The sequence below is a fragment of the Patagioenas fasciata genome, chromosome 2 (genome assembly GCF_037038585.1).
Source record: "Patagioenas fasciata isolate bPatFas1 chromosome 2, bPatFas1.hap1, whole genome shotgun sequence".
NCBI classification, from domain to species: domain Eukaryota; kingdom Metazoa; phylum Chordata; class Aves; order Columbiformes; family Columbidae; genus Patagioenas; species Patagioenas fasciata.
The window spans coordinates 107,338,011-107,355,800 of record NC_092521.1 but is presented as its reverse complement, the minus strand read 5'-3'; the positions used below and the strand labels follow the sequence as shown (position 1 = coordinate 107,355,800).

Genomic DNA, 17,790 nt, shown 5'->3' with positions numbered 1-17,790 from the left:
AAAAGGCCCAGCATTTATTTTTTTGCCAACAAATCTTTGCAGGCATTACATTTGCATTAGCAGTAAAAATATTGCAACAAATCTTCCCCTCACAAAGCTTTCTGTAACCATCTGTCAGGAAATCTCTATTAGCCTGGAGTAAGTTATCACATAAAGTTTTTTTCCTTACTCTAAGGATAAAAATTTTCAATTTTGACAATGATGCAAACTCAATTCATTAGATAGAAATTAAGAAGATATGCACAATGCACACAGGGCTGTCCAGCTAATACATTTCAGGGTAAGGCATTAAATGTCTGACTTATGGTGATTGACTGTCTTGATCCTGGCAAGCTGCATGCCCAAACTTTACCATGTCAGAGTTTCAAGACATTTGCCATTGCTGGCAGGAAGAGTGGTTCTAATTCTTAGGGCAGGAAAGGAATGAGCTCCTCAGCCCCGCGATCCTCGCCCCATCAGCTGGAAACCCTCTCCCCTTAGGCATAGAGTTCCCAACCCAACAGGAAATTACAGTGTTGATGGTTCCTTTTTTCTACAGTGACATCAAACATTTATAGTGACATAGATAAGAATATATTATATATTTATATAAATATATAAAATATTTATATAAAATATATAAATAAATACATATACAAAATATGGCATAACTTTCCAAAGAGATGTTACATTTCACAGGCCACTTTTCCTTATCCAGATTTCATTGTCATAGAGAATTTGTCATGAAGTTCAGTAAACAATCAGCCTCAAGAAAAAATTGTTGCCAAAGTCTTCCTCATCTGAAAGCATCACATACCAGAACAAAACCAAATCACTTCTCTTCTGGTTAAAAGAACATATAACATCATGGCAGACAGTTGGTTTAAGTATTTAAACACAATGGTTCTTATTATATGCTTAGATGCAGGCAAATCATTTCTACCAAAGTGAAAGCAAGCAGCAATTCTGTGTAGCATAAATGAAGTACATGGGTCTCAACACCCAAGTCCACAATCCCCCCATCTTGTCAGTATTGTTTTGAACAGGAGTTCCTCAGGCAGAATATGTGCTTTAGCAGAGTGTACCAAGACAACACAGAATAGATACAGTTTTTCAAAATAAATAAGCAAATAGAAAGGGTGCTACTGTAATGCCAATGTTTTGGCCATGAATATTCTATATTAACGTGAGCAGGAAATGGAGGAAATGTAAGCCCTGTTGCACGAACTGAAGCAAAGGACAGACAGAAGAATGCTTTACCAAGAGCTTCAGTGCAACTGTTATCCTTTCCAGTGGCATAATTCAGTGATGGGTACACTAGAAATACCAATAAAATAATATAATTAAAAAAAAAAAAAAATCTTGGTATTTGTAGCTACTTCTAATAACAAAACCATATCTCTTCTGGAAACATTGGTTTCACTCCATGAATTCTAGTATCTAGAGTAAGTCTATGTGTATGCATATGGATCTATACGTATTTGTAAATCATTCCATACCCTTTCTCTTTGTATACAGAAGTATACACTAGAATTATTGTGTAGTATTTGGTATTCATGTTACATTTAAATAAAGTTTATTTTTACAAAAATTATATTAAATACAGACTAACAGAATAGTCATACTGACTTTTACAGAAAAAATAGCCATGTCTTTCTTTTAGAAGTACATTTCTTAAAAAATTTGAGATTTTTATAAAACTTTTTACCCGTGAAGAAAAGTTTCCTGTCAGACCTGTACAAAAAGCTTAACCTTTAAATCCTTGCTTTTTTCAGTTACTGTTGTTGAGTTTTTTGTTTGTTGTTTGATTTGGTTTTGCTTTAATACTTTTACAAGCTTACAATCTATAAATTCTTTAAAGAAAGTATCTTTCGGGATCTAATTGGTCACAGGCCATACTTTAAAAAGCCAGTGGAGACTCCCTGATTCTATTCTGAAGTGCCTTTTGTTTTTCTCTCTCTCTGGGTATCAATAGTGCAGGTTTATATGGGAATTCAGAGCTCCCTACACGTCCCACAGGAAGCCTGACGTGTGCTGGTGGCAGGGTGCAGCTGCAACAGCATCCACAGGGACTGCGACTCCCCATTCGCTGCAGGAGGCAGAGCTCATCACTCCACGTGCAACTCAGTCAACAGTGTGTGCCCAGCCCCTCCAAGGTCTCTGCGAAGTCCAGCGGCCACGCACAGATGCCAGAAGAGCTGGCATCCAGCCCTCATTTGCTTTCCAAGTTATAGCAGTGAACATCTCCTTTTCCCTTCCCATCGTACCCAGGAAGCGGCTGTCCATATTTATCCACGCACCAGCAGTAACCTCTCCTTCGGCCTTTGGATGGGCGACACTGAAACAGAAAAAAGACCCAGTTTGTGTTATTTTTGTGTTCTCTGCTCTTAAGTGTTATATAGCAGGGATTCCTGCTTATTTGAGAACTGCACTTCCACTTGCTTGTCACATCTGACAGAACCAAACAGAATACTTATTACCACTACAAAGTATTAGAATAAATGCTTACCTCCTCTGCCCGTCAACCCCTTTGGGTCTCGTTACTCCATAATAAAACTGCTCTGAGAACTACCAGAAAAAGAGCCTTATTAACTACTCCCTATTATATTAGGCAGCACAGTTGCCCCCTTTGAATACCAGGACTACTTACAACAGTACAGGCTGACAACTGCAACCCATCTTTGGAAAAGAAAGTCAACAGATTTGTTCTGTGCTAAAGCACAGGTCTGGCAAAGATAGCCATTGTACAATAAACACCCTTGTCTTGCATCTGTTTGTTGGAGGAATTTCAATACTGTAGTTGACATTTATTAACAGAAATATAATCCTTCTGTAATGGAGTTACCACTTCAACAACTGCTAGGTTGAATTTACATGTATTATTTCCCTACAAATAAGGTTGCTTATATCCTACTCTATAGCCTATGCCAGCTTTAGAAGTTGTCTGGTGGATTTGCCTGCAATGCTGACTAACCTGAAAGTATGACTAGACAGGCAATGACACTGAACTTCTTTAGAAACAGTAATGCAGTAAAAATACATCATAAATTCTAGTATGTACTAAGTAAGCAATGCTCTCTCCGAGAAACCAACAATGGTAACAACTAGACTGAAGGACATGACGTATGCAGCTCTGGACACAGTTACATACTGTGAACCTCTGTGACCCTGTGAGGTTTTCACCTACTTGAAAGGCATGTCTCCAGGACATAGATTGCCCTACTTGCTTTGCCATGGTCAACCTCATTGCCAAGACATAGCCTCCACATCAGCTCAAGTTTTAAGATTTAGTGATACAGGATTTGCTGCAACAAATGCTAACCGAAGTGAGTGTTTAGCCAGGACAGACTTACAAATGAGTCAATGACACAAATATACCTAGCTTTTAAAAGACTGAGGTTTCCATCTGTTTCATCACCAACATAAAGGAAGATAGGCTAGACTGAAGCCACTTACGGCCCTCAACACTGTAAAGGCTACCATGCAAGCAGAACAAGTGCTGCCTTCAAGATCACACTCACAGCAATTCAAGTATTTCAGAGCTTCAGGCTGGTACAAGTCAGGTAAACATTGCCACTACCATGCAACTGCTTGTTCTTCAGAGTCTCATAGGTGTCTCCCATGTGGATATGGCAGTGGCTTCCACAACTGTCTTTTCCATGTGCAGGTACACAAGGAACCATAAAGCAAGTGTTGGGCTTCACATGCTGCCCAAAGTACCTGACCCTTTCTGTGTCTAGTTTAGGACCCCAGGTGAAAATGTTGGTATTTCAGACAGAACTGCGAATATGGGTCACTCTTGGGACAGCCTGCACCAGCACACTGGCCCCCGAGCCAACTCAATTGTGGCAGCATGGAAGAGGGTAGACAGTCTTGACTAGACACTTGTGAGATTGGAGCAGATCACACATTAGACACAAATTTCTGAACAAGTTTCCATCTTGTTTATTTAAGAGCAAATGAAGTAACGTTAATCACTGTAAGTGTTTGTTATTCTACTCCTGTGATATATTTTTGCCTAACAAACCCAATGCAGAAATAATACAATGCCTTCTCTTTGAACTTCTGCATGTTCTGCATTAGCCCTATGCAAATGCATGGCAGCAGAATGACAAAAATCAAGCTTATCATACCAGCCTATTTTAGGAGAGGGTGAAGAAGTTCAAATCTACTGAGAGAACAGTTACATTAGTAATTTGCTAAACTATGTAGTTTGCTGCATTTGAGTTCTAGTTACCTGTTCAGCTGGTTTTCTGCACTAAGTCTTTAAACATAAGTTTTACAACTTATGTTTATTGTCTCACAAGCCTGACCACAGCTTGCATGTATTTTCCAGGATTTTCATGAATGACTGACTGAAGGTCACTGTTGTCAATGGGAAATTTTCCTCCAATTTTGGTGGCAACTGGACTGGACTCTAGCTTAAGTGGTATTAACATTTAGTGACTTAAATTCTTCAGGCCCAAAACTGAGGAATTCACAAACAACAGCCTTTGCACAATTTAAATTTTACAGAAAAGGAAAGTGAGGCAGCAGTTTTTGAGTTGTTTTGCCCAAGAGAGCAGTCACAGATGGAGCCTGAATTAGAGTACAGGACTTCTGGCTGCCAGCCTGGTGCTCTGGCAGTGAAACTACACTTCTGCTAATAATAGTAACACAGCCTCCCCTTTTAGAAGTACTATATGAAGCATGTTACACAACATACTGATTCATAGGCTTGCATCACCTTATAACAAAAGATCAATTAAAGTTATCTCATTTTGCTGGGGGTTTTGATTGCTTTTTACAGTTGTATAATCAATTTTCAGAATTAACTGCAATACAAAGTTAGTCTGCACGGAACACATTTCCTACTACAAATATTTTTTTATCTCTTCTAGACAACCCATTTGGAAAACAAAACCCTTAGATTGCTCTACAGCTGAAGTAACACTCTGTGAGGAAACAACTTACCTTTCTCAATATGCAACTTTTTACTATCTGCTCAACAGTAAAGCACTTCTGATTCAAAAGTGATGCTTTTATCACAGAGCAGCTAGCTTGCATGCCTTACAGAAATAGTGCACAGTTCATATAGAAAAAAAAAAAAATCTATTCATCTGAATTTTGTACTTCAGACATATTTCAAGGCTCTGCCCAGCTCTTCTGTATGACTTCACAAGTCCAGAAAGCTGGAAAACTGCCCAAGCAGTGGAGTCAGTAATAACATCTGATAAGAAACACCAGCTGCCAGCTTCCATGCCACCTGCCCCTCTGCCTTCCACAAAGTGCCGCAGAGGCATTTGTGGGGCACAGCAAAGCATATGGTATCCCACTGAATTCCTGGTCAGCCCAGATATCTCCATGGAGCTACAACTGTGGTCTCCCAGAACAGACTGCAGACAGCACTGACATATACCTCGGGCCATTCTGGCTCCCGCTAAGCCCAGCTCTGTTTTCAGTGGAACAATGCCAGCTCACATTTAAGTAAGTATCTGGCTCCAGTATACAAATACGTGGCAATTCTATTAATTGCCCCATATAATAGTTCTAATTTCATCAAAACCTTTTTTTTCCATGCTTGAGGCAGAAACATGCCTGTATCAACCTACTCCATATAAATTAACTATATACCACAGTTGAATAGTACAACCTTACATGTATGATTTATTAAGACAAAGAATTGTGAATTTTAATAGGTTTGATTTTTTTAAAAGCTCATATGATATATTTTTCATGTTACACCCTGAATAATTTACATTCTTAAAATTGTTTCACATATGCAAATTACTCCATATGGTTGTTCCTGAAAAGTCAATTTCTAGGTATCCACAAATGTCTTGAAAAATAACTGTTTTCAACTTGACAGGAAGGCAGAATATACTAACATGTGAAGTGCCTCCTGAGTAAGTTTTCCAGGGTGGTAATTTATCAGGTTCCTACCATCACACACTGTGCTGGTTTGACTGAAAGCAAATTAATTTTCTTCATGCAGTTAGAAAACTTCTTTGTGCACAGCTAGTACAGTCATTGTTTGGATTCAGTTTGAGAAGAAGGACATAACACCTCGATACAGAATTCATGTTCTTCCTCAGGTAACTTTCCAACGTCTTTGAGTTGGAGCAAAGAGAATGTAAGTGCTACTTGTTATCTTAGTTGTTGCCTGGAAGCCAAGGTCTTTCTGAGTTCTCTGCCTCCAGGTGTGAGGCAGCTGGGAAGGGGTGTATGGGGCAAACCTTGACTGACATCCAGACTGATCAGTAAGAATATTTCATGCCATTAGCATCATGGTTTATATTTAATTAGAATCAAGTTTTCCAGCTAAGGAAAAGGAAATGGAGACCTATTCCAGTCCTGGTCTGCTCCAGTTGACTTCCACTGAGGCGTTTCAGTTCAGCCTTTTGCCATCCTGCTGTTTTGCAGTGGACCTGTAGGCCTTTCAGGCTTTTTCTCTCCTCTCAGGATCAGCTGTTCGGGACCAGGGTGCTCACTTCCCAGGACTGGTTGCTCAGTGCAGACAGAGTTCATGAGGCACTGCATTGAGTATCTTTTATTTTATTTTCTATTTTCCATTAAATATGTATAAGTAGTAGTGGTATATTAGTACTATGTTGTTATTTTATTAAACTCTGTTTATCTCAATCCACAAGCTTCTCCCTTCCGTTTTGATTCTCTCCCTTGTTTGGGTGAGGGGAGTGAGCAAGCAGCTATTGTGGTTGTGACTGCTAGCTGGGGTTAAACTGTGACACACCTCTATCTACATTATCATCCTAGGCAGTGTTTTTGGCAGCTGTTTCCAGAATTTAAAATTCCTACCTCACACTCATTTTTTGACGGATTTACTATTTCCTAACATATTGTTCTGAATTTTGTTGTCACGATAGAATATAACTGAATTACAGATTGAATGCTGCTAATAATAGTAATGAAGGAAATAAATACATTCTGCTAATGGCATTAGACACCTAGTCACAGCACGTAAAATATCAGGCCTACATGCTGATGCTCCAAAACAGAAACCTAACAAACACAATTGTTGCGTTGCCTTTTGGCAGGACTCACTGACTTCTCAAACTAATGTTATTTTCTAAGAGTTAATTTTATAAGGGCAACTAAAATACATTATTTTGGGTTTGTACTTTGTTCATGTGAGAAGCAGCCTGCCTCTGTAAGCCCTGCCTATGAAGGCCTGTTCCCAGGGTTGATTTAGGCTCATTTATAGGAGAAGCACTCCAACTGTGTTTCATGTAAAATATTTAGTCACGTGGGCTCCATTTGTGGACATTTCCTACAAGATCCCAAGTTGTCTCAAACTACATTGAAACCACTGGACCTGTCTAAATTGGCACAGCACTTGACAAGGCTGGCCAGGTATGAAGTTGCCCCTTAATCTTCTATGTTTGCTGACTGGATGGGCTCTTGCACATAGTACAGGAAACTTCCCTAGATCAGTTTGAAAGTCTAGGCAGCACAGAGGGCAGAAGTATGTCTTTGCTCCACATCAGCACCTTACTCTCATAAATCAGCTTCTAGGAACAAAGACTAGGTAAGCATATTATCTGTCTTTCCTATTTTTTTTCCATCTGTATTTCCTTTTTTTCTGCCTCACTGGCAGATCTATGACTGCATATCAATGTACAGTCATCCTTTAAGGTAAGGCACTTTAATACATGCTTACTGTGGATCAGATTTACTACATAGACATGCCAGAGACTACATGCAAACCATCACCTTTTTGCTAACAATGCAAAAACCTCAGAGTCTGATGACTGATGAAGTTCTTCTGAAAAAAGTAAATACTAATCTGTGATTTTCTGTAACACCTAGAGAATTAAAAGGGTTACAGTATGCTTGTGTGCCTTGAATGCAGCTAAATGATGTGCTGTTGTAGAGCACCTAAGCAAATGCTTTCATGGCACAGGCACAAAACACGATCCTAGTATTACACTACATAGCAGTCTGACATCTTTTTCTGAACAAACGCAGAATGAGATGTGACCGTTGCTTTCTGCTGGCTTACACACAGTGGGACATGAATGACATGGGCTTTTCAAAACTTCAGACAACAGAAAGAAACTCTGTCCTTGCTTGGGAGTTGCCACCACCTACTCAGGAAAAGCTGGAAAACACAGACAAGCTCAGCAGCATGTACTGAAGAAGGTCAAACAGCATAGTCAATGCTAGGCTTATGGCAGAAGGAAAGGCTGGAATATTCACCCCTACTGCAAATGCCCCACCTGACACTGCGAGTTTAATGCAGAGCTCCAGGGAATACCTGAAAGGGAAAGACTGTTTCTAAGAAAGCTGGAAGCCAAAAAAAAAGGGAGATACCATTCCTAAAGTCAGGTTGCATGGCTGGAGGTTGACCTCTCACTTCAAACCAATGAACTGCATTGGCTAGTAACACAGAGCCAGCCTCTCCTTCGGTTCCCAGAGAGGCCAAATGGAAGAGACAAGATGGTTCACAAACAAAATCCGTCCTTACTGAGAGTTTGCCTGGAGGAAAATCTTGAAACTTTTGAATCCAGAAAATTTTGGAATTATACCAAGAAACACATTTGGAGGCAGGTCACTAACTTAAACACTAGCGTTAGATGTCATGTGCACGCTAAGCAAAGAACCTGGCAGGTCTTGCACTTTTCCAAGTTCCTGAATGGGCTTCAAGGGCAGCACTGAATGCAGAATGCTGCCATAGCTCAACCCAACACAAAGAAAGCATGAATACCTGCAGTTTAGTTCTACATTTGTCAATAAAGGTCATAACCCTAGAACCCCAGAGGGGTGAGAAGCCATCCTTACCACAGAGTAACTACTAGATGTATCACTTTCACGATAACATGACCTGGATTTTGGAAGCGATCTGAGTAGCACATAAAGGACAGATATACACCTTTCTCAAGTTGCTTTTTGTAATACGACCCAGTGAAGTTCTTCTAGGAACTCTCAAGCCGCTATTTACAATTCAAAGCATTGATCTATTGCAGTCATATGGTGACTGCAGCATTTAGCTCTGTGGGTTATTATAGAGGCTCTGCTTTTTTTAAACCAAAGGGCATTAGTATCTAGGACACCAGCCAACCCATGTGTGATTAGGTATGAAGTTTCTTAAATGAATCTGTTGTCATGACCAACACAAAATAAAAACACTGTCCCCACTTGACAAGGTTCAGCACTATCAGATCAGGTCCTAAAGCTGGAAATGAACTAGTTTCTCTGTAAAATGATACATAATGCACCTTGTTGGCAAGATCCTTCAGCAAAGATGCTAAAAACATGAAGTGCATTCATTGACATGATAAAGACTGTACTTACTTGCTTTTTCTTGTAGAACCCCTTCTTGTCACAATTTGGAATATGAAAACCCCTGGGACTCAAGACATTCAGGATTTTTAGGTGGTTTAATGTGTCTTCCATTTCTCTACGACAGGGACCCTGTTAACAAGCATGTTTTAGAAAACAGATGAAAGCTTATTCCCAAACGTTGTCTTTTACACAAGAGTTAATAAATCTTGAAAGGGCAAGAATCCCAAACCTAAACAAATCTATTAAAACAAAGCAGTGGCTGGATATGTCAAAAGGCAGACCATTCACAGGTAAAATTTCTGGCTTTCTGCTTTATTCAGGATAAACCGATTTCTAAACACTGAAGGCCCTACGCTATGCTGAGGCACAGACTGGCATTTCCAGTTCAAATCACACCTGCATATACCTACAAGAAGGCTTAACCAGTACGTAAATCAGTCATATGTAACATAATTTAGGTCCGGAAAAGCTAGCCTTGCACCAAGTGGGAAAATATGAAGGTAGGCAACTGGAAACACACCACTTGGTAGATTTTTCCCTAATGCCATTTGATTTTTATGATTCTGCTGGATTTGAAAGCTTAAATGAAATGGATTTAATTGAAAACAAGTAGCTTGGCATATCATATACACATATATAAAAATATTGGAACTTTGGACAGCAATTCTCAGTTTCAGCTGGACCAAACAGATGCTGCCATGCAAAGGAATGGTTGCACACAAGACTCTCATTAGATGAGCATGCCACTTTTTGCCTCACTTTCTCCATCTGCAAAAGGCTGACAACAATGTAGAGAGCATCAGCTCTAGGACAATGAGCCAAAAAGAACTTCCAGAAGCAGTGCTAAGAACATGTCTCAAGCACCAACTAATTATTTCTCAATGCAGCATTTCAGGGTAAGAAGTGTTACAAGGCCCACTTTGCAGTCAGAAAACCAGAAGTGGAAAAGTTCACATTTTGCCAGAGGCCGAGAAGGCAGTCAGTGTCAGCAGTGGGATTTGGATTCAAGAGTCAAAGCCTACAAATTCTGTGCTTAGCCACACTCCTGTCTGGGCACATTACTGACTCAGCCCACCAGCCCGCTTCTTCAGCGGAGACCTGAAAAAACTTCTTTGCACAGTTGCATGGATTTAAAATGTTTAAGTTGCTGTATCAACACAAAGACTCATCTGGTGCAATTTTTAATTAGTGAAGTAACGACATTTATACTTTCAAGTGGTAATATTAATAGTTTGTTCATGTAAAGTGCCTTTCATGTGAGTGTCTGAAAGCATACAGACTCCACAGCTCTACTGGAGTTTAAAATTTATTTTCCTGGTTAGCAAAGACATTCCTTGTTGCTTTCATATGTTTTCTTTCAGTATCAATCTCACAAGGTCTAAATATGCACTTTAAATTGCTGCTCTTATTGGTGGTTCCTTAAAAAAAAATGAAACTGCTCAGACATGCTGACTGCAAATCACATACATTCAAAGACACAGTCCCAAATTAGGCCTACAAAAAGACCAGCAGGTTTTTTTTAATTATTATTTTGAAGCATGCTTCCAAAGTCAGATATATCGATATCAAGAGCCAACACGCAAACACAGCTATAAGGGCATTTGCTGACAAAGGCTCCTTTCCTCAGTGGACTTACTTCTGGTTCTTACAAACACCAGCAGCCTTGGTAAGGCGGTGCACCTTTGCTCATTAGGCCCACCTACCACATATAAGATATGTTCATCCTAGCTAAGACCAGGACCCTGTTCCCTCAGAGCTACCGAAATTAATTATTTTACTGTAGGCAGTTTACTTCACATTTTTGGGAGGAGGACATGCTGGAAGGCAGATACTGAAGTGTTTTTACTAGGTGGCAGGACATCAGCAAGAAACAAAACATGCAGCTTCACCACCCTTGCTGTGTTAACTTGGAGGCCACACTCTCTTCAGACACAGCCTTCCTCCTCATACAGGTTTCAAAACCACCTTTTCCAGATCAGAAGCCATGTCTGGTTTCACCATGACTGTTTTGATGAAAAGTCAAAGTATATACAGACGTATTTTTTTAGGCCATCTGGCACAGGCATAAGGATAACCACCAGGTTATCAGCCAGGATGTCCAGGAACAGGAATTATTCTCCCCTCAGGTTCACCACACTTCAGTCACCCTGCAAATCCACTGGGCAAAGTTGATAGGAAGCAACAGCAGCTCATGAGCTCCTGTGGTGAGCCTTTGCATACAGGCAATGGCACCAAATGATGACTGCAAGTGGTAGTGGTGTTAAGCACGTCATACAAACAATGGTTGATCAGTCAAAATCCTAATCCTCAACCCAACCTGAGTTTATCTCCTGTGATTTGTGCCACAGAGTGTGAACACAGTGCCACTACACTGAATACGAAACATCTTTTTTTCCATTATTGCAATCCAATTATGCTATTTGCAACCAAATTTAATTATGACCCTATTAACACACATTTGTGTGAGTGGAGTTGGGACAGGTTTAATTACAGGATGAACAAGAACTTTCCCTCTCTAAGAAATTACTTAGTGAAAATCATACTTGTATCAATGTAAACATTATTGCATTAGGCCTCCATATATTCTGAACATTATCTGCTTGGTCTGCTGATTGTCTCCATTTGTGTATCCAATAGTTTTACTGGTTAAACAGCCAGAATACCCTAAATGGCTAAAATTACCACCATTTAGTTTATTTATCTTGTCCTATGCACAACATGCATATGCATTCACACGCACACTCACATGCTGGGAAATGCATTTCCATTTACAAAAGTACTTACGTATTCAGTCTCTTGTTTGGATTCAGAAGAGAAATTCAGTGTATCTGTACTCTGTGAATCATATTCCACTTTATAGCGCTGCGTATTTTTGGCTTGCACTTTCCTTATGATATCTATTTTGATGTGCGGAGGGTGAGATTTGGAATCTGGCACCCTATGAGAGTTTGGGACGGCCTGATTTTCTATGCTGCTGGTACTCCGGTCATCTTCTTCTGAATCACTGGAATTTCCTTCAAGAAAAATAAATGCAGTGAAGAAACAATGTTAATCAACTGCCAGCTGCATTTGCGAGGGCAACAAGCCACTAGATCAGTCTACATGTTTAATTTTCCTTTACAAAATAGCAATATATAAAAAGATTAACAACTTAGCATTCTGCACACATCAGCACTTTTGTTGCCAAGCAATAACTCTTGTAACTGAAGCATCCCCTTGCTCCTGGCAGCTTCACAAGGTACCTCATTGCACCACCCATGGTGACTGCCCAACACCTGAAAACTGGCTAACTCTACTTTGCTGCAAGCCACCACTGTCCCGGTTTCTTGCCCCTGGGTGTCTGCTGCAGGTTAGCCTGCCGGCAGGAGGGGGCAGGTCTGTGGGGCGGCGCAGTGGGAGCCTGCGGCAGCTCTGCCAGGAGTGCTGAGCCTTTCCCTTCGCAACTGCTGACCCACGGCTGATTTAATCAACTTTGGTTAAACGCGGGTGGCTTGGGTAACTCATGGGCTGCAGGTCTGACTCTGCCTTCCCCAGGATGGTATTTATTTTTTTAAAAAGAGGATTTAATACAAAAAGTTTAACCACATTGAGCTTCATGGTTCTAGATAGTTACTTTTAATACTTTCTTAATTTTATTCAACATACAGAACGGGAAAGTAAAAAGCACATTTTCTAGGTGTACAAAGTACATTTTAAAGGTACTGGACAAAAAAATGCCATTCATTCGGTAACTGTGTCAGAGGACAAATATCTGCTTTCATTATGAGCTTCAAAAATATTTTCTCTTTAAACTACCATTCACAAAAATACAGAAGCAGCACATTTTTTCCAAAATACTGCATAAGCCCAGTGTTCTTGTACATTCTGAGGTACTTGTCTACACTGGATTTCTCCCTCTTAAGTAGACTCCTGCAGTGTAACTGTAACTGCCTGCATTTCCTCCATGGAATTTTTCAAGTTTGGATATTCCTATCAGTTAAGCAGCTAACTCCCACTAGATGCTGCCTTGGCCGCTGGCCACTTTTTTTTTAGGAAATCATATTGGGAGTGCACAGTGATAACTGACATGCAGAGAACATCCTGGAAATCTGTATTAAAATTGTACTTGATGGCTCACTGAAAAACCACAAAAGCCAAGAAATTCTGTGCTAAACCTGAAAGCCCATGTTCAGATAGCCCATCGACTCTAAATAGTTCAGAGGCAGTACAGTGGCACTGCCAATACACAGGAACAGGGAAGGAAGAAGAATAACCTGAGTTAACTGGTACTGGTGGTTTCTGTGTAGCCACTGCTGGCAATGGACATAATCAACCAGGAAAATCCAACTCCCAGTGCAAATGGATTAAGGAAGTTTAAGACTTAAGTCTAAATTTCCTGGCTTTTGTGGGTTTAACTCAGTCTCTCAGTGGTATTTGTACATCTTTTTCGTGGTTTAATGTCCTGTTTTTTAACAGTGGTGGTGTGTTTTCTTTTTTTCCACATTCTCAATGATGTCTGCGAGAAATGAACACAATGTTATAAACCCGAATCTCCTAAATACTATGCCTACTAGGTTTTCTGCAGTCAATCCAGTTCATTAGACTGCCTCCTCTACTAAAAACAAGTAGAAAATATTCTTAATATCCATTAAGTAACTACAAGGCTACTCATTTCCGTTTAGGTAGACCATCGGGTTTCAATAGCACTTCATACACTTCAATCTGGAATGGTCATAACGACACATTTTAAACCATAAACCATATTTCATTAACTCAGCTTCACAAAACTTGGTGCCATGTTAGCTTTACACCCTTGTAACAGAAACAAGACTATGAGATTTACTTGTTCTTTTAAAAACCAGATTAGAAAGCCTGCACATGCACACTACTACTTAACACTTTAGTGCCCCAAAAAAACGGAAAGTCAGTGGCCTACTACAGTTCCTGTTGAGAAGCTACTGTAATGTACACCACCCCATACCAATTTCTAGCAATTTCTGTAAACAAGGAACATACCCAATGTATAACATGTCCTGCAGGACCCCGCTGTCTGTAAGGGAGATCATGTGAGGCTGCCGGGGGAGGGGGGCAGGGACTGGGAGGAGGCATGTACCAGGGAGTGTTGGATTTAGGGCTCCAAGTGGAGCAGTCCTCATGAGAAAGGGCATTACAAGTCACAGGTTCAGCATACTTATTCCTTCTTGCACCCCAGGTTTGCAACCTTCACTCCTTGAATGTGAACTGCAAGAGTCCTACTTTGCACTTTTTAAGAAACCAAAGCTCCTACTGATTTCGAAATCTGAGTTCTCCCTCAGCCAAGAATGCAGAAACACAAACTTGGCATTTTGACTGTTTAGGCTAAAAAAGATTTTCAGTACAGTGCAGCTCCACCTTCACCCTTCTCTTTCTCCAACAGTATTCCATTAAAAAGCACCAACTCAAGTATGGAGAGGACGCCCCTTGTTTCCAATTCGTGTAAAAGATGAATATGTGGAGCCAAGTTCATATGATGAAGGAAGCTGCTCCATGTTCCACTTAGATATAAAACTTCAGTAAGAACCTCTGTACTCTCTGCCATTCAAATTGTCACAGTTAAGGAGCAGCACAAGTTATTATTATAAGGCATCTCCTACTCTCACAGCAGCCAGTTAGCCAGAGCACTGGTGTCACTTCCTCAGCTGAGGGGCCAGCCAAAGAACCACTGTAACCAAGCAAAAAGACTCCTGGCTTTTTAAAGATGCTAGCAGTGGAATGCCTTTTGACACACTTTTTTATTAAATAAATGTTAACATACTTGCTGTTGGTTGGCAAACAGTTCAATGAAATGTTTGCACAGAGAGACTGTGCCTTCTTGATCTGAATCCCAAGTTTCCCTCTCTTAAGTTTCCAAATGTGCGTGGCTAACAGAACTTTTTCCAACCATCCCTTCCTCTTCAAACAAAACAAAACTCACTCTGTGAACGTCTCATTTACAAGACATGTAAAAGGTAAGGGAAAGTCTCATGTGACCAAAGATTTATTTACAGTGCAGGCAAAAAATCAATGTCCTCTTAAATACGGCTGTGCAAATGCTTTGTTCTGAACAACCACCTTCCCAGGCCAAGGAAATATTTTACTTTTTTTTTTTTTCCTCTGTGCTTAGCATTCCTCTGACTTAGCCACGCTGCAGCACGGAAGTTAGGCCACACTCTGCAGTTTTCTAGCAGCCTCTTTCCAGGAACACTGTGGGCAGATCGCGACGGTTTCACGCTCTCTCCATCCAGGCTGTGCTGCCTGGCAGCTCCACGCAACCTCAAGAGCAACATCCAATCTCTCCCCATCCCCCCAATTTTTTTTTTTAAAGAGAGCAACTCTGCCTCTTTTGCAAGGAGCTACTTCTTAGTATCGGTCTTAAAAGAAAACGCATACATAAAAAAAAAGGTATATGACGTAAATCTTCCTTTCCTCTGGCAAAAGCACCCCGCCTTCAAAACGATTTCGGCTACGTGGCTGCTCTAGGACCCCCCGCGGACCGGCAGCCGCCAGGCAGCGAGCGAGGGGCCTTTCCGGAGGAACAGGTCTGCTGCAAGCCTGTCGGCGCCTCCACCCCCGGCCTGCTGCGTACAACTTTGTAACTTAAAAAAAAAAAAAAAAAAAAAAAAAAAAAAAGAGGCAAGGAAGCAGCGAGCAAGAAAGAAAAGAAAGAAGCACAAATGCTTGCGATCTCGTCATGCTTCTTTGCCTCCCACCCCGACACGCAGCCCCCTTACCTGCAGCGTGCGGTCCCGGCAGGAGGAAGGCCCGCAGCTTGCTGCCCGCCGTGATGTTGGTGCAGAGCCCGCGGCCCTCCAGCAGCGCCTGTAGTGGCCGAGTCTCCTCCCGCCGCGGCTGGCAGCTGAGGCCGGCGCCGCAGCGCTCGGTGTAAATGCCGCAGGGCTGTCCCGGGCGCAGGGCGCAGGTGAGACAGCAGCCACAGCCCGGCTCCCGCACCCGCTCGGCGCAGTCGGGCTGCAGGGGCTTGCATTGCTGCAGCGCCCGCGCGTCGCAGGGCTCGCAGCGGACCACCGGCCCCGCCAGCGCCGCCGCCGCCCGCCGGACCAGCAGCGCCAGCGTCGCCGCCGCCACTGCCCACAGCACGCCGGGCCGCGGCACCATGGCAACCAGCAGAGCGGGGGGGCCGCCGGGAGGCGCCCCCGCGCACCCCCGGCCGGGGAGCGGGACGGGCAGAGCCCCGCGCGGGCACGCACACACCGCCGCTCGCCCGCAGGAGCGCGGCCGTCGCGAGCGGAGGGCAGCGGAGCCCGCGCACAGTCCGCGCCGCCTCTGATGGGGCTGCGGGGAGAGGAGCCACCAGTCACTCGTAGCCCTGCAAGCGCAGGCAGGCAGGAGAGCTGCGTTGCCGGCACACGCACGTCGACCCTCTCTTCAGCCGCCTACCCTTAATCCCATAAAGGTAGTAAGAGCCCGCTAGCAACAAAGACAACTTTTTCCGTCTTTTTCTCCGCTCCTCCCTGCAGAGCGCCTCTATCAGTTGGCTGGACGCTAACTTTTTTTGACCACACGCACCACTCAGGGGAAAGAAAAAAAAAAGCCTTGTAAAAGGAAACAAAAAAACCCCACAAACCAACAACACAAAAACAAGTCAAGCCCAGACGATCTGAAGAAAACTTGGTCCAAAAAGGCTTCAGCAAAGACAGAGAAAGAGTGCAGGTGAATAGGAAAAAATAGAGAAAGGAAAAAAATAAATTAAGAAAGCAATATTCCCTTCGTTTTATTCTCGTTGCTGTCTGCTATCCACCCCCATTACCCGCCACTCTGCACCCATCTGTCCCCCAGTACCGCCCGGCCCCGCCCTATATAGCGCCGCGGCTGCCGGCCCGCCCCGCGCCATGAATAACGAGAGGCGCGGAGCGGCGGGGAGCGCCGGCCCTCGCCAAATCCAGGTTTCGGTCACGGAGGGCTGGGCGGGCGGTGCGGGGGGCCGGGGGCGCGGCGGTGCCGAGGGGCGCGGCGGTGCCGAGGGTTTACGGGCACCTCTTAGAAATCAGCTGTAAGGGGTACGGCTCTGTGAGAGCTGCCTTTTGTTTCAAGAAAAAGTGTGTGGGGGTGTGTGTGTTGCCTTGGCACCGGGAGCGGAGACACGGGCAAAGCTCGCGGAGAGTGTCCTTTTTTGGATTCCCGTCTACAATCCTGTCTGCCTTAGGTCTGACTGAAAGCCCCGACCATTGAGGAGGCGTTGCCTTTGCTTACACAGGCACACACACGCACCCAGGCAGGTTGAGGGCATGCCTTGGGACCAGCTTACAACTCACATGACAGCTGCATTTCCTAGGAAGATGGGGGAAATGTGTATGGGCACACGCACACGCTCGCGCCAGCTATCGCTCTCTCTCGCTCTTCCCGCCCCCCCCAGATGTTGCTGTCTGGCACAGGACTCGGTCCATGTGGTGCCCCAGCCTCGTGGATGTGCCTCCCACAACTATCTTTATCTTTTTTATAGTGTTTTCTGAACTCTTAAAACTTTTCCCTCCCTCCGTAAGAACGGTTTCCATTGCAATATCCTCACAAATC

At 42.8% G+C, this 17,790-nt stretch overlaps 1 protein-coding gene across 1 annotated transcript; it reads right to left on the bottom strand.

The window, feature by feature from the left end:
• On the bottom strand, positions 1 to 17,040 carry IGFBP3 (insulin like growth factor binding protein 3). The gene is made up of 4 exons (XM_065832836.2): positions 15,990 to 17,040; positions 12,046 to 12,275; positions 9,271 to 9,390; positions 1 to 2,317 (listed from the first exon to the last, which is right to left on the bottom strand). The coding sequence occupies exons 1-4, from the start codon at positions 16,372 to 16,374 to the stop codon at positions 2,192 to 2,194; spliced, it is 861 nt and encodes a 286-aa protein (XP_065688908.1). The 5' UTR covers positions 16,375 to 17,040; the 3' UTR covers positions 1 to 2,191.
• Between the last annotated feature and the right edge of the window lie 750 nt (positions 17,041 to 17,790).

Coding starts and splice junctions, on each gene's coding strand:
- IGFBP3 (XM_065832836.2), bottom strand. CDS start 16,374: ATGGTGCCGCGGCCCGGCGTGCTGTGGGCAGTGGCGGCGGCGACGCTG. Junction 9,391..12,045: donor CCAAACAAGAGACTGAATAC/GTAAGTACTTTT, acceptor GCTTGTTAACAG/GGTCCCTGTCGTAGAGAAAT. Junction 2,318..9,270: donor GGTTCTACAAGAAAAAGCAA/GTAAGTACAGTC, acceptor TTTCTGTTTCAG/TGTCGCCCATCCAAAGGCCG.